Source organism: Triturus cristatus, chromosome 7 (assembly GCF_964204655.1).
Source record: "Triturus cristatus chromosome 7, aTriCri1.1, whole genome shotgun sequence".
Lineage (NCBI taxonomy): Eukaryota > Metazoa > Chordata > Amphibia > Caudata > Salamandridae > Triturus > Triturus cristatus.
The window spans coordinates 766,629,544-766,645,062 of NC_140590.1; the positions used below are offsets into that span (position 1 = coordinate 766,629,544).

General features: G+C 44.6%; 1 protein-coding gene across 5 annotated transcripts; it reads right to left on the reverse strand.

Moving 5' to 3' along the window:
* Positions 1 to 1,051: 1,051 nt before the first annotated feature.
* ALYREF (Aly/REF export factor) lies at positions 1,052 to 14,109 on the reverse strand. 5 transcript variants are annotated; one of them, XM_085617530.1, is made up of 6 exons: positions 13,673 to 14,109; positions 11,764 to 11,940; positions 10,625 to 10,772; positions 2,457 to 2,520; positions 2,163 to 2,337; positions 1,052 to 1,683 (listed from the first exon to the last, which is right to left on the reverse strand). In XM_085617530.1, exons 1-6 carry the CDS (start codon positions 13,925 to 13,927, stop codon positions 1,669 to 1,671), a joined length of 834 nt encoding a protein of 277 aa, XP_085473656.1. In that variant the 5' UTR covers positions 13,928 to 14,109; the 3' UTR covers positions 1,052 to 1,668. The 5 variants fall into 5 exon arrangements, with proteins under 5 accessions (XP_085473656.1, XP_085473658.1, XP_085473660.1 ...); XM_085617532.1 differs by having other exon boundaries at positions 11,776 to 11,940; positions 13,673 to 14,098; XM_085617534.1 differs by having other exon boundaries at positions 11,776 to 11,940; positions 12,055 to 14,083.
* Positions 14,110 to 15,519: the final 1,410 nt, after the last annotated feature.

Genomic DNA, 15,519 nt, shown 5'->3' on the forward strand with positions numbered 1-15,519 from the left:
CGAGGTCAATGCATGCTTAAACTCTGGCACACACTTGCACAAGGTTGTTTCACATTGCTGTAGAGGTTTCAGTGAGTACCGGTAGTCAACTCTGATATCAAGTCCGATATCTGGGTTTAGGTTTCGCCTGCACAAACAGCTCAATAATCACATAGGCTATACCAAATGCATTCAGCAATGCTGGGTCTTCTCTGTAGACGCTGAGAAAGCATTTGATTAGTCCCAATGGCCTTTCCTCCAGGAGGTTCTCTAAGAACAGGACGGGACCGGAATTCTGGAAATGGGCGTTTAGTGGCAACACACGCATCTGGAAGAAAGGGTCTGGGTGAATGGCATGACTTCAGGCCCCATCAGGAAACAGAGGGAAACGTGTCAGAGGTCATAACTCAAAAAACGGTATTTTAGCATTTTGGGGTTTCTTTGTAAAATCCATAGCTTCAAAAGTACATACTTAGTTATATTTGTGTCTAAATTACGTACAAATCTTATTTTTCGAAATTGGTCTGTTTTCTTCTTGGATGTGTCTTATTTATTGACTGTGCAATAACTGTTCAACACTCCCCTCTGATAAGCAGAAGCCGCTTGACCACTACCACAAATAGAGCATATGGGATTATTAAAGTAAGCCTCTGTAAACCAATATGGGTTGTCTGGACTTTTTGCATGTGTGCCCTACATTAGCCCACTACATAAAAAGCCAGGTTCCTACGGTTACAACGTGAACCTAAATTGGGTATAGATAGCAAAAAAAAGTTCCATTCAATCTAGAACTAAATCATTCCTACTTTCGCATGTAGCACTTCATGATCAAGACAAGTGGGAGTACATTTGCAGACTGACACTACATAGGGATCAGTCAGCCAATGGTCCACATTTTACACGATTCCTGGCTATACACGACAGGCTACCGGATCAATGCATGTACAATTAATATCGGCGACTGTAGCCAAGTGTAAGCATACAGCACCATAGCATTATCACCGCCACATCTGCGCATTCTGCAAAGCCATAAGGAAGACTCATTGCGAAAAAAATCTGTATCGCCAGCCTACGCATTTTACATAGGTTTTATTCAGAAGTATAAAACAATGATCAGTAAAGAGCTGTTGGCAATGCATATGTCCATCCATGGAGGCTAAAGTTCACAGCATTTATTGAAGGCTCTTACTAAGATTTGAAGTCGAAGTTGCTTTTGATCCATCACAAAAAAGGTCAACACGGAAGAGAAATAAGTTCATGGAGCAATGTCAGCAAGTCCACATGCAGATAGGTTCAAGTGCACAAAATTGAGACAACTGATTTGATAGTTTGGAATATGTGCAGCATTACACTGAACAAAGTAACAGATGAGGAATGACTATTTTCTTTACCACGCCAGAAAAGTCCAATTAAAGCTTAGCTGGATATCAAGTACACAGAATTCTCCTTAGACAATTTTAATCTGGTGTAGGTGAAGGAGGCCTTCCCACAATATAAAACAAGGAAACGCGTTTCAAAGTAACTTCGTAGAAAACAATCCGGTGGAGATAAAAAAAAAAGAAATATGACTGCGAGATTAAAACCCATTTCGAAAGTAAAACGTAATTGTTCATAGTTGTATCAATCCTACATCAGAACACCGAATCCACCATTATGCTGAGTCTTCATTCCTTTAGATTTGCTTGCTGGTTAGCTGGTATCCATCTGAAATCAAATAGAATTTGCGTTATGTAGAATGAACAACATGAAGGGAAAGCAACTGCTTATAGCAACCAAATGGCCTTTCCTCTCCTTACTGTACAACGTTGCCTAAATATACAGATGTGCTACTACTTGTGTTCAGATTCAATATTCCAGCCCTAGTGCCATTTTGCAGCGGAGGATTAACTATAAACTGCGCAGTAACTCCAAAGTACAACAAGCTCTTAAGTCTGGTGAAGATTTGACTCCTATAGTGAGGACTGTCTTGGCAAAATAAAATACCCAGTTAGACTCACTTTCTTTCTCTGCTGGCACACTGGTGCGCGAAATCTCTCCCTAACGCTTACTAACTCGAAGAGCATATTGTAACTGTTTTCTGCATTATTATTTCTGTATCCTTCTAGATGCAGTTTGCTCATTAAAAAGTATGGATGAATTACAACTGTCCGAATAACCAGAAAAATTGTGAGGTAATTACATACTCTAGCATTGTAGGCATCCAGCTGTGCATCAAGTTCTTCCGCTGACAACTGCTGTTTGGGGTTCCGCGCGGCCCCTCTGCCTCTACTTCTGTTTCCACGACCCCTTCGGTTTCCACCACCTCCACCAAATCCACCAAGGCCACCACGTGGTCTGCTCATTCCACCTCTATTTATACTGGAATTAAAAAAAGAATTTACCAACACAACATTTTGTTTCCTAGCACAATCTAACAGCCGGCATCAAAATCCTAATTTGACAGGCAATTAGCTCGGCACTTTACGTGTCACTCTTACCTTTGAGGCGGCCTCCTCTGCAGGTCTATTTGTGAAGTCACTAGCTGGATGCTCATTGGACGCCCTGGAGATAAAGAAACAAGAGCTTAAACAAAATGAACGTTGTTATGTTAAAGGCGGAGACTTAGACAGTTGAAACCTCACCTAGGGAATCACTTCATGCAGTGCATTTCACGCACAGGCCCATAGTACTAAAAAATACACGTCGGGTATGAGTATTTCACAACATGACAAATGCAAGGTATGCTAAACTGAAACAAGGGGAAACGCTTGGATTCAAACTCGTAAACAAATGTGGTTTGCCACTAGCCTAAAAAGATAAAGGACTCGACATTTGTGCTGAATGCTAAACGATCATTTCTTGCACAAGTATTTAAACATTGTACTGGTCACTCATGCCACAAACGAATGCAACCATGTCTGACAGTGCAACTACGTTTTTACACCATCCGACTAAACTCAAGAAGTACTATCCTGAAAGCCACACTCGGCCAAGCACGACCTCGTACATCCTCCGTCTAGATCACAGGCCACCCCAACTGCACACATTCTCTTACATGTTTCAATGCCTCGGTATCAGACACACCTAGTGCTGGATGCCACTTGAGCTTCATCCATAATTTCAGGCTTTGCAATCTATGCCGAGCTCCAGAATGACGACATCCGCTCATACTTGTAGAGTATGTTGTCTGGTAGTCTGACTAGATGAAGCCCGCACAACCACTTGGGGCTTCTGTAATAAAGTAGAACCACTGACACAGCCCCGCCTCTAAACAATATTAGTCATTTGATTAAAATGGGTAAACTAGGTGTAACCGTGAGACGAGAGAAGGGCACATCTGACCAGATTTAAAAAAAAAAGCATTTACAGATCTGAGCTAAAATGAAACCAGGGTACGAAATTCTAACTAACCCCTGCAAACAAATTTTTGATTCGCCTATGTAGCAAAGTTTGGAAAGCTGTGCTCAAGTGTCTAATATTTGACACAAAAGCGCCCACACAAGTCAAACAGAATATATAAGAGTCTAAATTAATTAGGTCTTGCCTAGGCAGCGCCTGCGATGTCTCTTCGAGACATGCTGTATTCAAGATATGGCAACACATGGAGATGGACAGAGCCCTGAAACTTTTCACTCTACCCCAGCCACAGATATGGGCTGAATCCATAATTGTTCTTTAGCTCACATCGCCACCCCAGTTCAGACCCAGTCATATGCAAATTGGTGTTGACCCAGTTCCTCATGTGAACAGTCCAGATCGATATGCTAAGTCAGGGCTTCCCTGAACCGGAAACACCCTGGGGCTGTGTTTGGGTTAATACCCCTCATCCGCCAGGCTAGCTTGAATCCAGTGGCAAAGTCACCAAGGGACCCAAGTCTGGACATACCCTGCCAACTTAGGGTGAACAAAGCAACACAAGGAGACGTGGGTCCCTTGCTCACTTTGCCACTAGATTCAGGCTAGCCTGGCTGATGTGTTACGCCGAAACCGGCCCAAATATGCTCGTTTGTTGAACAGGGAAGGCCTGGCGCGGCAATTCGGGCTAGACTGTTCCCATGATGCACAGGGCCAAGACTGATTTGCACATAGTTGGGTCTGAAATGAGGTGGCAAAGTGAGCTAAAGAACGATGTTATGTTAAAGGAAATTTATCGAGCGCTCGTTCACCAACGGCTTCTTGGCGCTAAGGGAGTCGTGATACAGCACTAGAGGAAAAGGAGCTAGTTATCGTAAGCCTGAGAGAACAGCCAATTCTTCCGCTGTTTTCTGAACAAGAGCATAAGAGGTGGCTGTCCTCAGCTTCAGCGAGTTCCAGAACTGAGGAGCTAAAACTCCAAAACGGGAACCTCAGAGTTTCTTGCGTTTGAAGGTGGGGGTGACTAGCAGATTCAGGTGAGTGGATTGTAAGTTACGAGTGGGGACGTAACGTATAATCTTAGATGAGATGAAAGCTGGGCTGTTCTCATAAAGCGATTTAAAAATTGTGCATCACATCTTGAAAAGTCCGCGCATGGCCACAGGGAGCCAGTGGAGGCCTTTCATCAAAGGCCGAATGCAATGCCATCTAGGCTGATGGAAAATCAATCTGGCAGCCTGGTTCTGGACTAGTTGTGAGGCGTCTAAGCTGGTACGCCGGGATGACTACATAGAGGGAGTTGGAGAAGTCAAGTCGGGAGATGACCAAGGCTAAAATCACTAAAGTCAAGGCTTCCAGAGACAGAAATCTGCTGATTTTCTATTCGGCGTAGTTGAAAAAACCCAGCAGAGACCACAGAGCTGATCTGAGCTTTCATTGATAGATCATTGCTAACCACTATACTCAAGACTTATCAGAACTAGGGGGGGGGTCGCCTAGGGAAGATGGCCAAAAGTTGGAGTTCCATGGGTTAGCAAGTCCGCCCGTGAGGATCAGTTCCGTTTTGTCGGGGTTGAGCTTCAGCCGATTTCCATTCAACCACTCACTTATGAAAATCAGTGTCTTGGAAATGGGACAGCGAGAAAGGGTGGAGATTAATAATCGAATACCAATTGGAGGTCATCCGCATAATTGTATGTCACGACTTTCCTGTCCCGGAGAGAGGAAATGAAAGGGATAAGATAGAGATTGAAAAGAAGCGGGGAGAGGGAGGAGCCTTGAGGTACTCCACAAGAAAGTTCGATCTTTGAGGAGAAGTTGGCGAGGCGGACCGATTGAGATCAGTTACTAAGAAAAGAGGATAGCCACTTCAGAGCCAGGCCCTGGATCCCAGCATTGCTGACACGGTCCAGTAGAATGTTATGGTCAACTGTGTCAAAAGCTGCAGACAGATCTAGGAGAACCAGGGCCTGGGTAAGCCCTCTATAAGCACCCCCTCTAAGGTCATCCATGACAGTCAAGATGACTGATTCTGTGGAGTGAGAGGGTCGAAAGCCAGCCTGGTGGGGGTCCAGAATGTGATGGTGTTCGACAAAGGTACTTAATTGAATAGAGACATATGCCTCTAAAACCTTCCCAAAGTAAGGTAGTAATGAAATTGGGCGGTAGTTGCTAAGGGCAGAGGGGTCAGCACCTGGCTTCTTCAAGATGGGGATAATATCTGCAGTTTTAAAGAGGTCAGGAACTATGCCTACATCAAGTGATTTATTAAGAAGAGAAGGGGGGGGGGTCGGGACACCTGGAGAAGGCCTCCTGGAGGACATGAGGGGGGTAGCAGTCTGTTGGGGACCCAGAGTCAACTTTTAAGTAAGCCCAGAAAAGTTTCTAAAGTGATATTGGGAAACCGAGTCAGCAAAGGTGACAGACCACAGGTATTAAAATTATTAACGGGGGAGCAGAGGTCGGAATGCTAGCTTTAATGGCAGTAATTTTCTCCATAAAGTAGGAGTTGAGCGAGTCACAAAGGAGTTGTGAAGGGATTAACTTGGGTACAATTCTGTCAGGTTTGGATAACTCGCTGACTATTGAAAAGATTTTTGGTTTTGCTAGCTGAATGTAAGACTGAGAAATAATCAGTTTTGGTTTGCAGAATAGAGTTTTTATATTCTTTCAGCAGGTTGATATAGATATTTATCAGCTGTATAGTAATGAAGTCTACAACTGCGTTCCGCTCGTCTCAGTGCTAGCTTCTTATTTTTAAGGTCAGCGGAAAACCATCGCTGTGCGTCATGAGGTATGATAGTTTTTGTAACCTTGAAAGGGGCGCTGCGATCACATGCCGATTCAAGCCATAACTTACGATTTATAGCCAGAGTGTGGGTTGACTGAGGCAAGCGGGCCGTTGAGGTGAGAAGAGAACAGAAATGATCAATTTTGGCGTTTTTCCAGTTTCTAGACTTACAATTTTTGGTCAGTTTGGTTTTAGTAGGGTGAACATCAGGAAGAGTAAAAGAAACTAGGTGGTAATCCGACCAAATACACGGAGAAATCAGGAGTGTCAAGATTGTCATGTTAGATGTCCACTTGATCTAGAATGTGTCCCTTGATGTGAGTGGGTTCATGCACATGTTGAGTGCAATTCATTCCAGACAAAAGATCCGTCAGTTTGATAGAGCTGACACTACATTATAGCTTGAGGCCAGTAATTAAAATCACCTATGATAAGGAGTCTAGCGTGAACAATAGCCAGGTGGGAGATCATTTCTCCCAAAGCCTCGGGAAAGGTAGGCATGCAGCAAGGGGTTTATAAAAAAGGGCGCAGGTAAAAGATGACTGGGGGATTCCAATTTAAAAACCAAGCTGTCAGAGGGCACACCCTTAATCTCTAGCGTCTTGAACTGATGGTCCACTCCACCGCCCACTTTCCCTGAGGGGCGGTTAGTTTGCAGGATATAGTAATTGTCTGGTAGAGCTGCCAGAATGTCAGGAGTAGACTCTTCAGTGTGTTAAGATTCCGTGAGAAGTAAATCAGGCTTTTCCAACTGTAAGAGTTGGAAGATCTCCAGTTGGTGCTTTACCATAGACCGCGTGTTTAGGTAAATAACGGAGTCTCCCATTTTTCCATGACTGAGGGTATTGGGGGAGATAACGTAGTGGAGAATTCCATCTGAGCTATTGCAGCTGGTGAATAAATTGCATGAATCAAACTATGCGCAGGTCCGATGGGGTAGCCCAGGGAATACTACAAACAAATTTCCAATCTCTAAAGGGGTACGACAAGGATGTGTGCTGGCCCCAACCCTGTTATTTATAAACAGTGTGGTTAGTTATTTTTTTGATCACCCTATTGACGCTCCCTCTGTTGCCGGCATCAAAGTACCAATACTCATGTTCGCGGACGATACTCTGATTTTATCAGAGACCCAAGCTGGGCTGCAGAAAGCCCTGGCACGGTTTGAGGCTTTTTGTTCTGAACATGAACTACTGGTAAATGTTGATGAGACTAAATTTATGGTGCTTCACAACCACAAAGTTATCAAGTCAAGGGTTGTCATGAATAACGAGCCTTTAGAACAAACAGACTTATTCACTTACCTTTGAGTAACCATTAATCGCAAGATGGATTGGAAGCCCCAAATAGAAATAATGGCGCTTAAACATTCACAAATAGCAGGGGTGATTTTGAAAGAACACAGGCTCTCAAACTAAGTCCGTTGGCCCCGCACTTAAGATCTACCACGCTAAAGTTATGGCGTCTATTTTATATGGGGCAGCACTATGGGGGTTTGAAAATTTGTTCCTATTAGCTCAGGCTCAAAAAAGTTGAGGTCTGGTTGGTCTCCCCCAGAGCACCCCTCTTGTTCCTCTATATTTTGACATTTGGTTACAGCAGGTTAAATTATACCTGGTGTATGTGGGCATGAGGCATCTATGGGATGATCCAGCTCACAATATATTTCCTTCCCAAAAAGAATTCAAGGATGTGTACTGGTCTATGATCAGATCCGGTATTTTGAACCATTCCAGGTCTATATTGTTGACCAGTGCCTTCTTGGATCATATGCTGGATCCTCTTTATGAAGAATTCTGGGACACTATAGTTAAGCCACTTGATAGAAAACGCCATTTCCAGTTTAGGGTTGGATCATTGCCTACCAAAGTCTTTACTAAATCATGGCACCCGTCTCAAGATAGTAAATGTTTATTTTGTCAAAGTATGGATGAAACGATCTCCCATATACTTTGTGTGCCCAGCATACTGTTCTCCTTGGAGAAAATGGCTCAAACCAGTTTGTTTGAACCTTGGTACTAGGTCAAGTGTGGTTGCGTTAAGAATAAAGTCCAGTACCCAAGAGGTAATTGTAATAGCCATAGCGAAGTTTCTGGGATGGGCTTGGAGAATAAGGCAACAGTTCGATACAAAGCAGACTGACCGTGATTTCTAATGCTGTCTTCTGCTTAGTTTTTTTTTGGTATTGTTAAACTTGTTAATATATATTTATAAATGTTTTACATCTGTACTTCTGGTACTGTCCACTACAAGAAATGTTTTTTTAGTCTGTGCTTTTTAAATATTTTTAATAGGGGTTTATATTGGACAGCTATTTAGTGGATACTCGCTGTTTTGTTTTTTAAATGTGTTTTTAATATGCACTATTATATTTTTGTAAAAGTCCCCAATGAAAAATGGATTTCATCTATGTGATGTTGTAAATTTTTTTTGTCTTATGATCAATTTGGTCGAAATAAAGACTAATAATAATGATGTGGAGATGCCGATGATTGATTCAACCCAGATATGTGACTTGCGGTGAGTGAAAAGTTTCAGCACTTTGTCCAACATCGCCTTGTGTTTGTATTCAAGATATGGGCATAAAGCCCTGACGCATCTTTTAAATAGGCTCCTGTCCTTCACAAATTGTGGCTTTTCATTGGTCAATAGGTTTAGTAGTCCCCTTAGTACCACTTAGTCTCTTGTAACCTCCCAGGAGAACACCCAGTTACATGTGTTGTCACTGCCTAGATTTTAATTACAGTCTCAAGGCACTATTTCCTTAAATAGCTTGAGGTAAGAGACACACTTGGTGCCAAGTTAGGACATTTCACATTTATACAAGACAGTCTACACATTTCCCTTCATCAACTCCACAGTACAACCTAATCTGAAATTAATGTAATAATTATTTTGCCACATTTCTAAGTTACTAATTAGATATATGGGCATAGCTATTTGAATGTACTCGTACTACTGTCTTGCATCCAACGCAAAATGGGTAGGGTGGATTTACCATATTTTCTGCAGGATGCAGTACTATGAGTGACTAAAAGAGGTCCTCTTTTGGCCACATATGGTACCGACCCAGGCACATGGCTAGGTAAACAAGCATTTGCAATGCAATAGGCCTCGCATTTATAAGAGTTTGAGCTATTGGCATTGTATAAAAGGCATGGTCATTTACAATGTCAGTAGCATAAACTCGCATAAAAGCAGTATGTGGAGTGCAGCAGTGTGAGGCGTGCAGCAGTGCGCTGCGTGCAGCAGTGCATGGCTCTTTCTTCTCCCACATTACACTCTCTACCCCTTTATTCCACTTTCAATTGCTTTTCAAGCCCTACTGTTTCTTCTCGTGTTTTTTGTGTGCAGTTTTAGATAGCTTGAACTTTCTAATTAGAGCGCTTAACGAACACCAGATTACAATATTTCCTAAGCATGTGGAGATTAAGGGATTTGCCCAAGATCAAATTATTTTGAGCGAGGCCGGGATTTGAGCCAGATTCCCCAACTGCGAAATAGTCAGCTCTAGCCTTTATGCATCACCTCTTCCCCTGGGTCAGTGTCTGATGGGTAACAGTACATGTTGATTCCCAAAAAATGAGTGCTGGTGGGCTACACCTGCAGTCACCGCCTCAAATTAAGCACTGCCCAGAGTGTCTGATCCAAGCCGGAAATGATGCAGCGCAGTGACAGTGGTGCAGCCACAGATGGCGCTACCACTTGCAGCTACGCTGGGCTACTCTACCGCAATTACTACGTTCCTAGTCACGGTGAATTTAGTAACACAATTATGCATTAGTCGTGGTAAGGCCAGCAGGTCACTGCGGTCTGGGATTCCTCCTCAGATGAGGTGAGTGGTGACAAATAGCTTCCTTCACTGCAGACCCCCGCCCCTCAGGCACCACAGACAGCAGCACCGAGGGAGGCAAGTTCTGAAGCCCCTAGAGAGTTGATTTAATGTCTGCCAGTGGTGTGCGCTGAAGCGCTTCCCCAAATGCGGATTGCATGGCGGCACGATGCACGTGATTGTGTGCGTGCTCGCCATGCAATCCACTTTTGGGAGCACTTTGAAATGCCCCTTTCCTAAAGTCTCACATAGCAATTGCTATCGCAATAGCTAGGCGAGACCTAAAAACATTGCTATTTAGAGCGCCAATAACTCCAACTTTGTAGACATGCAGTGCTAGTGCCTTGCTCACTAGGGGCCATCATGGACTAGCTTACGGTACTGCACTGCGACATACAGAGCTGGTTCCTGGCTCACTAAGCAAGCATCTCCAATGCACCGGGTTGCATTTTTATTTGCAACGCTAATACCCCAAGCTTAAACTATCAGTAATTCAAGACCTACTGCATCGCAAATGCTTTTTTTGTGAGCAGGCATAAAATAAATAGAGAGCATCCACACATCTCCTCGCAGATTAACGGGCTACAAGATTAAACGCATGGAGTACTTTTATATCAGCAAATTGCCACAAATGCAGGAAAACATTGGCTGCAAAGTGCGCCAACCAGATGTATGGTACCTAGACTCACCGTCGAGGGGGACGCCATTATACTGCTTCATCGCTTTCAGGGCATCCGCTTTCCTTTCAAAGTGAACGTCAGCTGTGCCCAAACTGCGGCCTGACCGATCATAGTGCACAGCAGCTTTCTTCAAGGTCCCAAACTCCGCAAAGAGTTCCTAAGGGAAAGAATCGGAGCGAATAGCTATAAGAACTGCAAAACAATGTAAGAGAATCTTTCACTTTCAAACGGCGAACCTGAAGGCAAACCCCTTAAATTAGGAATTTTACTCGTTCGGATTAAATGCATGCCAATACATGCAGGGTATTATTTCAAGAGGTTCCAAGGAACAAATTCCCATATTAACGTGTTTGCGTTGTGTAATCGGGGATGTGTCTCGTTTTATTCGTTTCTTTTGCATTCATTCCCTTGAGGTCAGGACGCCACACCTCACTAGTGGTTAACAGATTCGTTATATGGGGTAATCGTACACAAATCAAGTCATTCAGTACAGGCAAGTCTTTTTAGTCACCAGTCACGATAAACATTCTTTCCTTAGAGAAAATAAATGCTTTCTACCCCATACCGATCTGGATTTTTCGTAATGGACGAATGTCTAATCTATACTGAATGTTTAATCACCATGTCCCAAATTTAGACTTCACAGAAATTAAATTATGACTTAGTCTGTGTACGATTACCACGTTCTCAATAACCCATCCCAATACATGCAGCGACGGATAACTGGAAAACGGTTTCCGACGCACAGAAACATTACATTGAAAGGTCAACTCAGAGGGAGTATCGACATTACGTTAAAACTGTAACCATGTAAAATGATTAATGTACAGGAGACCCTGAATACCTAGTTACCCAATTTTTATTATGCGGTGCAGGCAATGTTAAGTAATGTTATTACACCAGTACATTTGATTCTTATAACGGCATTATGGGGGGGGGGGGGGGGGGGGGGGGGGGGGCGGGGGGATTTGGAGTCGCAAATTACGTGTTTTGCATACAAGAAATAGGAACCAATACTGTACAAGAGCAGACCAGCTCTTATCAATGCTGCAAGGGATGCAAATATAAGTGTATAAATCCACAAAGGTTCATCGTAATTACCGATAATCAAGTATATGTTTAGTATCAAAATAAACAATGCTTAATACCTTAATGCTTACCTGAATGTCCGCATCGGATACACCAAAATCCAGATTGGACACTAGGAGTTTGCCACCAGTCTCAACGCCGCCGCCGCCACCACCACCACCACCGCCGCCACCTCCTCCTCCTCCATAACCACTGTCGAACATGTCATGAGTCCACTTGTCGGGAAGCTGCTTGGGCTGGAAGAGGAAGAAAATGACACGCAATGCTGACTGCACACATTACATCAGCCCTCTCCGCACATAACAAGGGCGGATTGAGACGTCATAAAAAACATTAAAATATCAGAGTACCCATATCAAGTAGTGGTCCCACTGGCAGTGCCTCGAAGTGTTGGTAAGCTGTGATGCCACCATAGGAACGGTTCACCCCCTCGGCCAGCCCTCCTGTTCACTGTCAAAGTTGGTTATGTATTGAAATCTAGTAGACATTGTTGTAGTCACCCCCGACCCAAATGAGTAATAACTCTGGACCATACCCAACTGAGCCATCGAAAAAACTCCCCAAAAACAATTCTGGATAGTATATTCAGTTCATATCCAGTGGCGCTTCAAACTTCACGGTGTTCTTTGCCCCCTCCAAACAACACGTCCAAATTTGCAGTAAGCGGGACAGTAGGAGTAACGAATGTAGCTGCACAATGGTTCTGCATGGAATAGGAAACAGCATCCACCGTCAGACCAGGGCCTGATGGGCAAAAAAAAATCCGCCCCATATAAAGCAATCTATTGGCCAGGGCAATTCAAAGGAGAGCCTCTGAAAAAAGATCTTTAACTTCTTACATGACATGGAAATAAATACGTTAAAACTCCGTTCCAAAGGCCCAGCCAAATAAACAAAAACTAGGCGCTTGTACTGCCATGTTCCCGCTCCGCTCCCTTACACAAGAACAGAGGGACAACTAAAAAAAGATTAGGAGGATTCACTGACCAAAAGCCCGACGACTAGACCCCACCCCGAGCATATGATCCATCGCCAAAAACCAACACGTTTAAACACCCACCTAAATATTTAATTTTGCCACATATGTTCGTAGGGAAAGGGCAGTTTGTCCAAAATCAGGGAACCATAGGCTACCTACAAAAATCCAGCCCGTTACGAAGAGATGTAGGCAGACCTCGGACAATACTCGAAAAAAAAGCTGCTTCCATCAAGTAACAGAAAAGATCCCTCTTCCGTGCAAAGAGATGGCCTCTCAGTAACTATGCACATCATCCAGTTTCTTGTACAAATGAAAGGCGTTCCAACCTGTGACTCAGTAGAATTACTCAGTGAGTAGGGACTCTTTTGGCAAATACCAACCATAAAAACTGAGCAAATCTCAGGAGTATACTATAAAACGTAGACCCACCATTCCCAAAAAAATTTGTAAAATCAACTTCCATTGCGATAATCAAGCCTGACCAGAAATAGCCCGCAAAGAGAAGTTCCCTGCCCTCCTCCCGCTAGACGTGGCCCTGGTCTTCAAGTCGGTGAGAGTTCGAAGACTGTTGCAACGCTTGCAGGTGAGGACCCACTCCTCCGGTTGTCGCTGGCTCGTTGCTGTCAGCCGAACGTCACTGCTCTCCTCCGGGCTCTTTCAGCTGTCTCCATAGTGGCCGCTCCCACTGCAACATGAGTGCTCTCACTGGGTGGGCTAAGGTCGCCATTTTGCGCTCTGTGCGCGGGCCGGGACTAGGTCCCTTCCCGGGCGGGCGCCATTTTAGGTACGGCCGGCCCTTAAAGCAGGACTCGACCACTCAGCCATGGGCTTGGCCATCAGTGCAGGCCAGGGCGTCTGGGCCTGTGGCACCGCGGGCCTGAGACCCGCCACCTCTCCTCCTCTCAGGCCCGATCTCCCCAGGGCTCTTACGCCCCAGCTCACAGGCCCGGCTGCCACTGCTCGCGGGCTCTCTTGGATGTAACGCTCACCCTGCTGTATGGCGCGGGCCGAACCCTCCCCCGGCTCATAGCCGGTCGGTTCCGCAGGGCTCCACCTCCTCCACCGCCTCCTCTGGGTCCAAGGCCGCTCCGGCCGCCGCCGCCCCCTCCTCCTCCTCCTGGTCCTCCACGGGACCCTCCGCTACGTCCTCGACCCCCACCACCGCCTCCTCGGGGTCCACCGCCACCTCGGGTCCGATTCATCTTAATGATGTCATCTAGGGACATGTCCATCTTGTCGCCCATTGCAGCTGCACGGTAAAAGGGCGCGGCACGATGGCTCGTACTCGGTGACGTGGATAGCGGCTCCTCTTCCACAGATTTCACGATCGCTTCTCGGTGACCGAACAAGACGCAAACAATGCGTCGTACGGCGACACCAGGGTTTTATATGGCACGTACACTTCTCGTGTCGTCACTTCCGGCGTATCAAACGCGTTTCCTTATTGAAGTTTCTCTTCCGCACGGTTTAACTTGCATAACAAAATGGCGGAAATGACGTTTACACGTTTTCATACACACGGTCATTTCATCAATATGACGACTGAATTGATTGAACGAAAACGGGCTATTTCTATTTTAGCTGCTCCATGTGACAGTTGTTCTTTTACATGGTGCGCTATTTCTAACGACATGACTGTTAGAAATTCTATGACAGGAAAAGAGATTAGGAATATGATTTTTTTTTCATTTTATAAAACAAAACAGTCTTTTTAAAGTCAATTTCTTTATAACATAAACTACATTTTCCATAAACACATGGGAAAAAGTAAACATCAACAAAGAGTCCACCAAACACATAACAGATCCCTTTAATATCCTCTCATGACTCTGTTCCTCTTCCTTCACTGCGTGTCAGTTAAGTTACATCCTTTTATTCATTTTATTTAGTTGGAATTATTTATAGCCCGAACAAGACCGTTTTGGGTGACAGAGCGCTTTACAGATTTTGTTCAAAAGAAAGATATGGGAAGACGACACAAAGGAATAAGGCAACAGTGTATAAGGGAACAAAATATTCTACATATGGTAAGCAAAGCATCCTAAGTACAGTACACGTGGAAACGGTAAGTATGGAGATGGAGACACATAATGTAGCAAAGGTATAGGATTAAGACATGTTTCGGTGGGACAACAGGTAACTGACCAATATGCAGGCGGAGACATACAGGGCTTGGACAAGTCCTCAGGAACACTGAAATTTGTTGGAGGGGACATTTTTTAGTGCTTTCCTGAAGAAGGATGTTGATGGGTTGCATCTGATCTCAGTATGGAGAGAGTTCCACATTTTTGGGGCCATTACAAAGAAGGATTGGTTGTAGATTTTCTTTTTCTTGAATTTTTGTGGCTTGAGAAGTAAGCAACTCAAGCTTTTGGAGGATCAGTTTCCACCCAATAGGGTCCATTTCTGGGCGTGTTAGGAGGGGGGCATAGTGATGCAATACTTTGTGGGTCATGCAAGAACTTTTTTAATGAATTCTGGCTTCGAAGAGTAGCCATGTCAGTGCTCGGAGGTCAGGTGGGATATGATTACTTTTTAGGTCGAGGGACCATCCGGTCTGCCGAAGGCAGAACCGGAAGTCCGGAGATTTAATGTTTCTTAGAGTGGCTATTTAGCCCGCCTCTCTTTTTGCTTCTCCTCCATTGGCTGGCTTCCTAAACGGAGGCCAGCCATTGGAGGAGCGAGCCGTCCCTCCAAATAGGCTCCGTCTTTTTCAGATTCGGGGGCGTGTTCCGTGCTGTTCTTTCCACTTTTTAGCCACACCCTTTTTAGAACAGCAGGAACACGCCCCCGAATCCGAAACCGCCACTGCGTTTCTCCGAGGCATTTCTGCTTC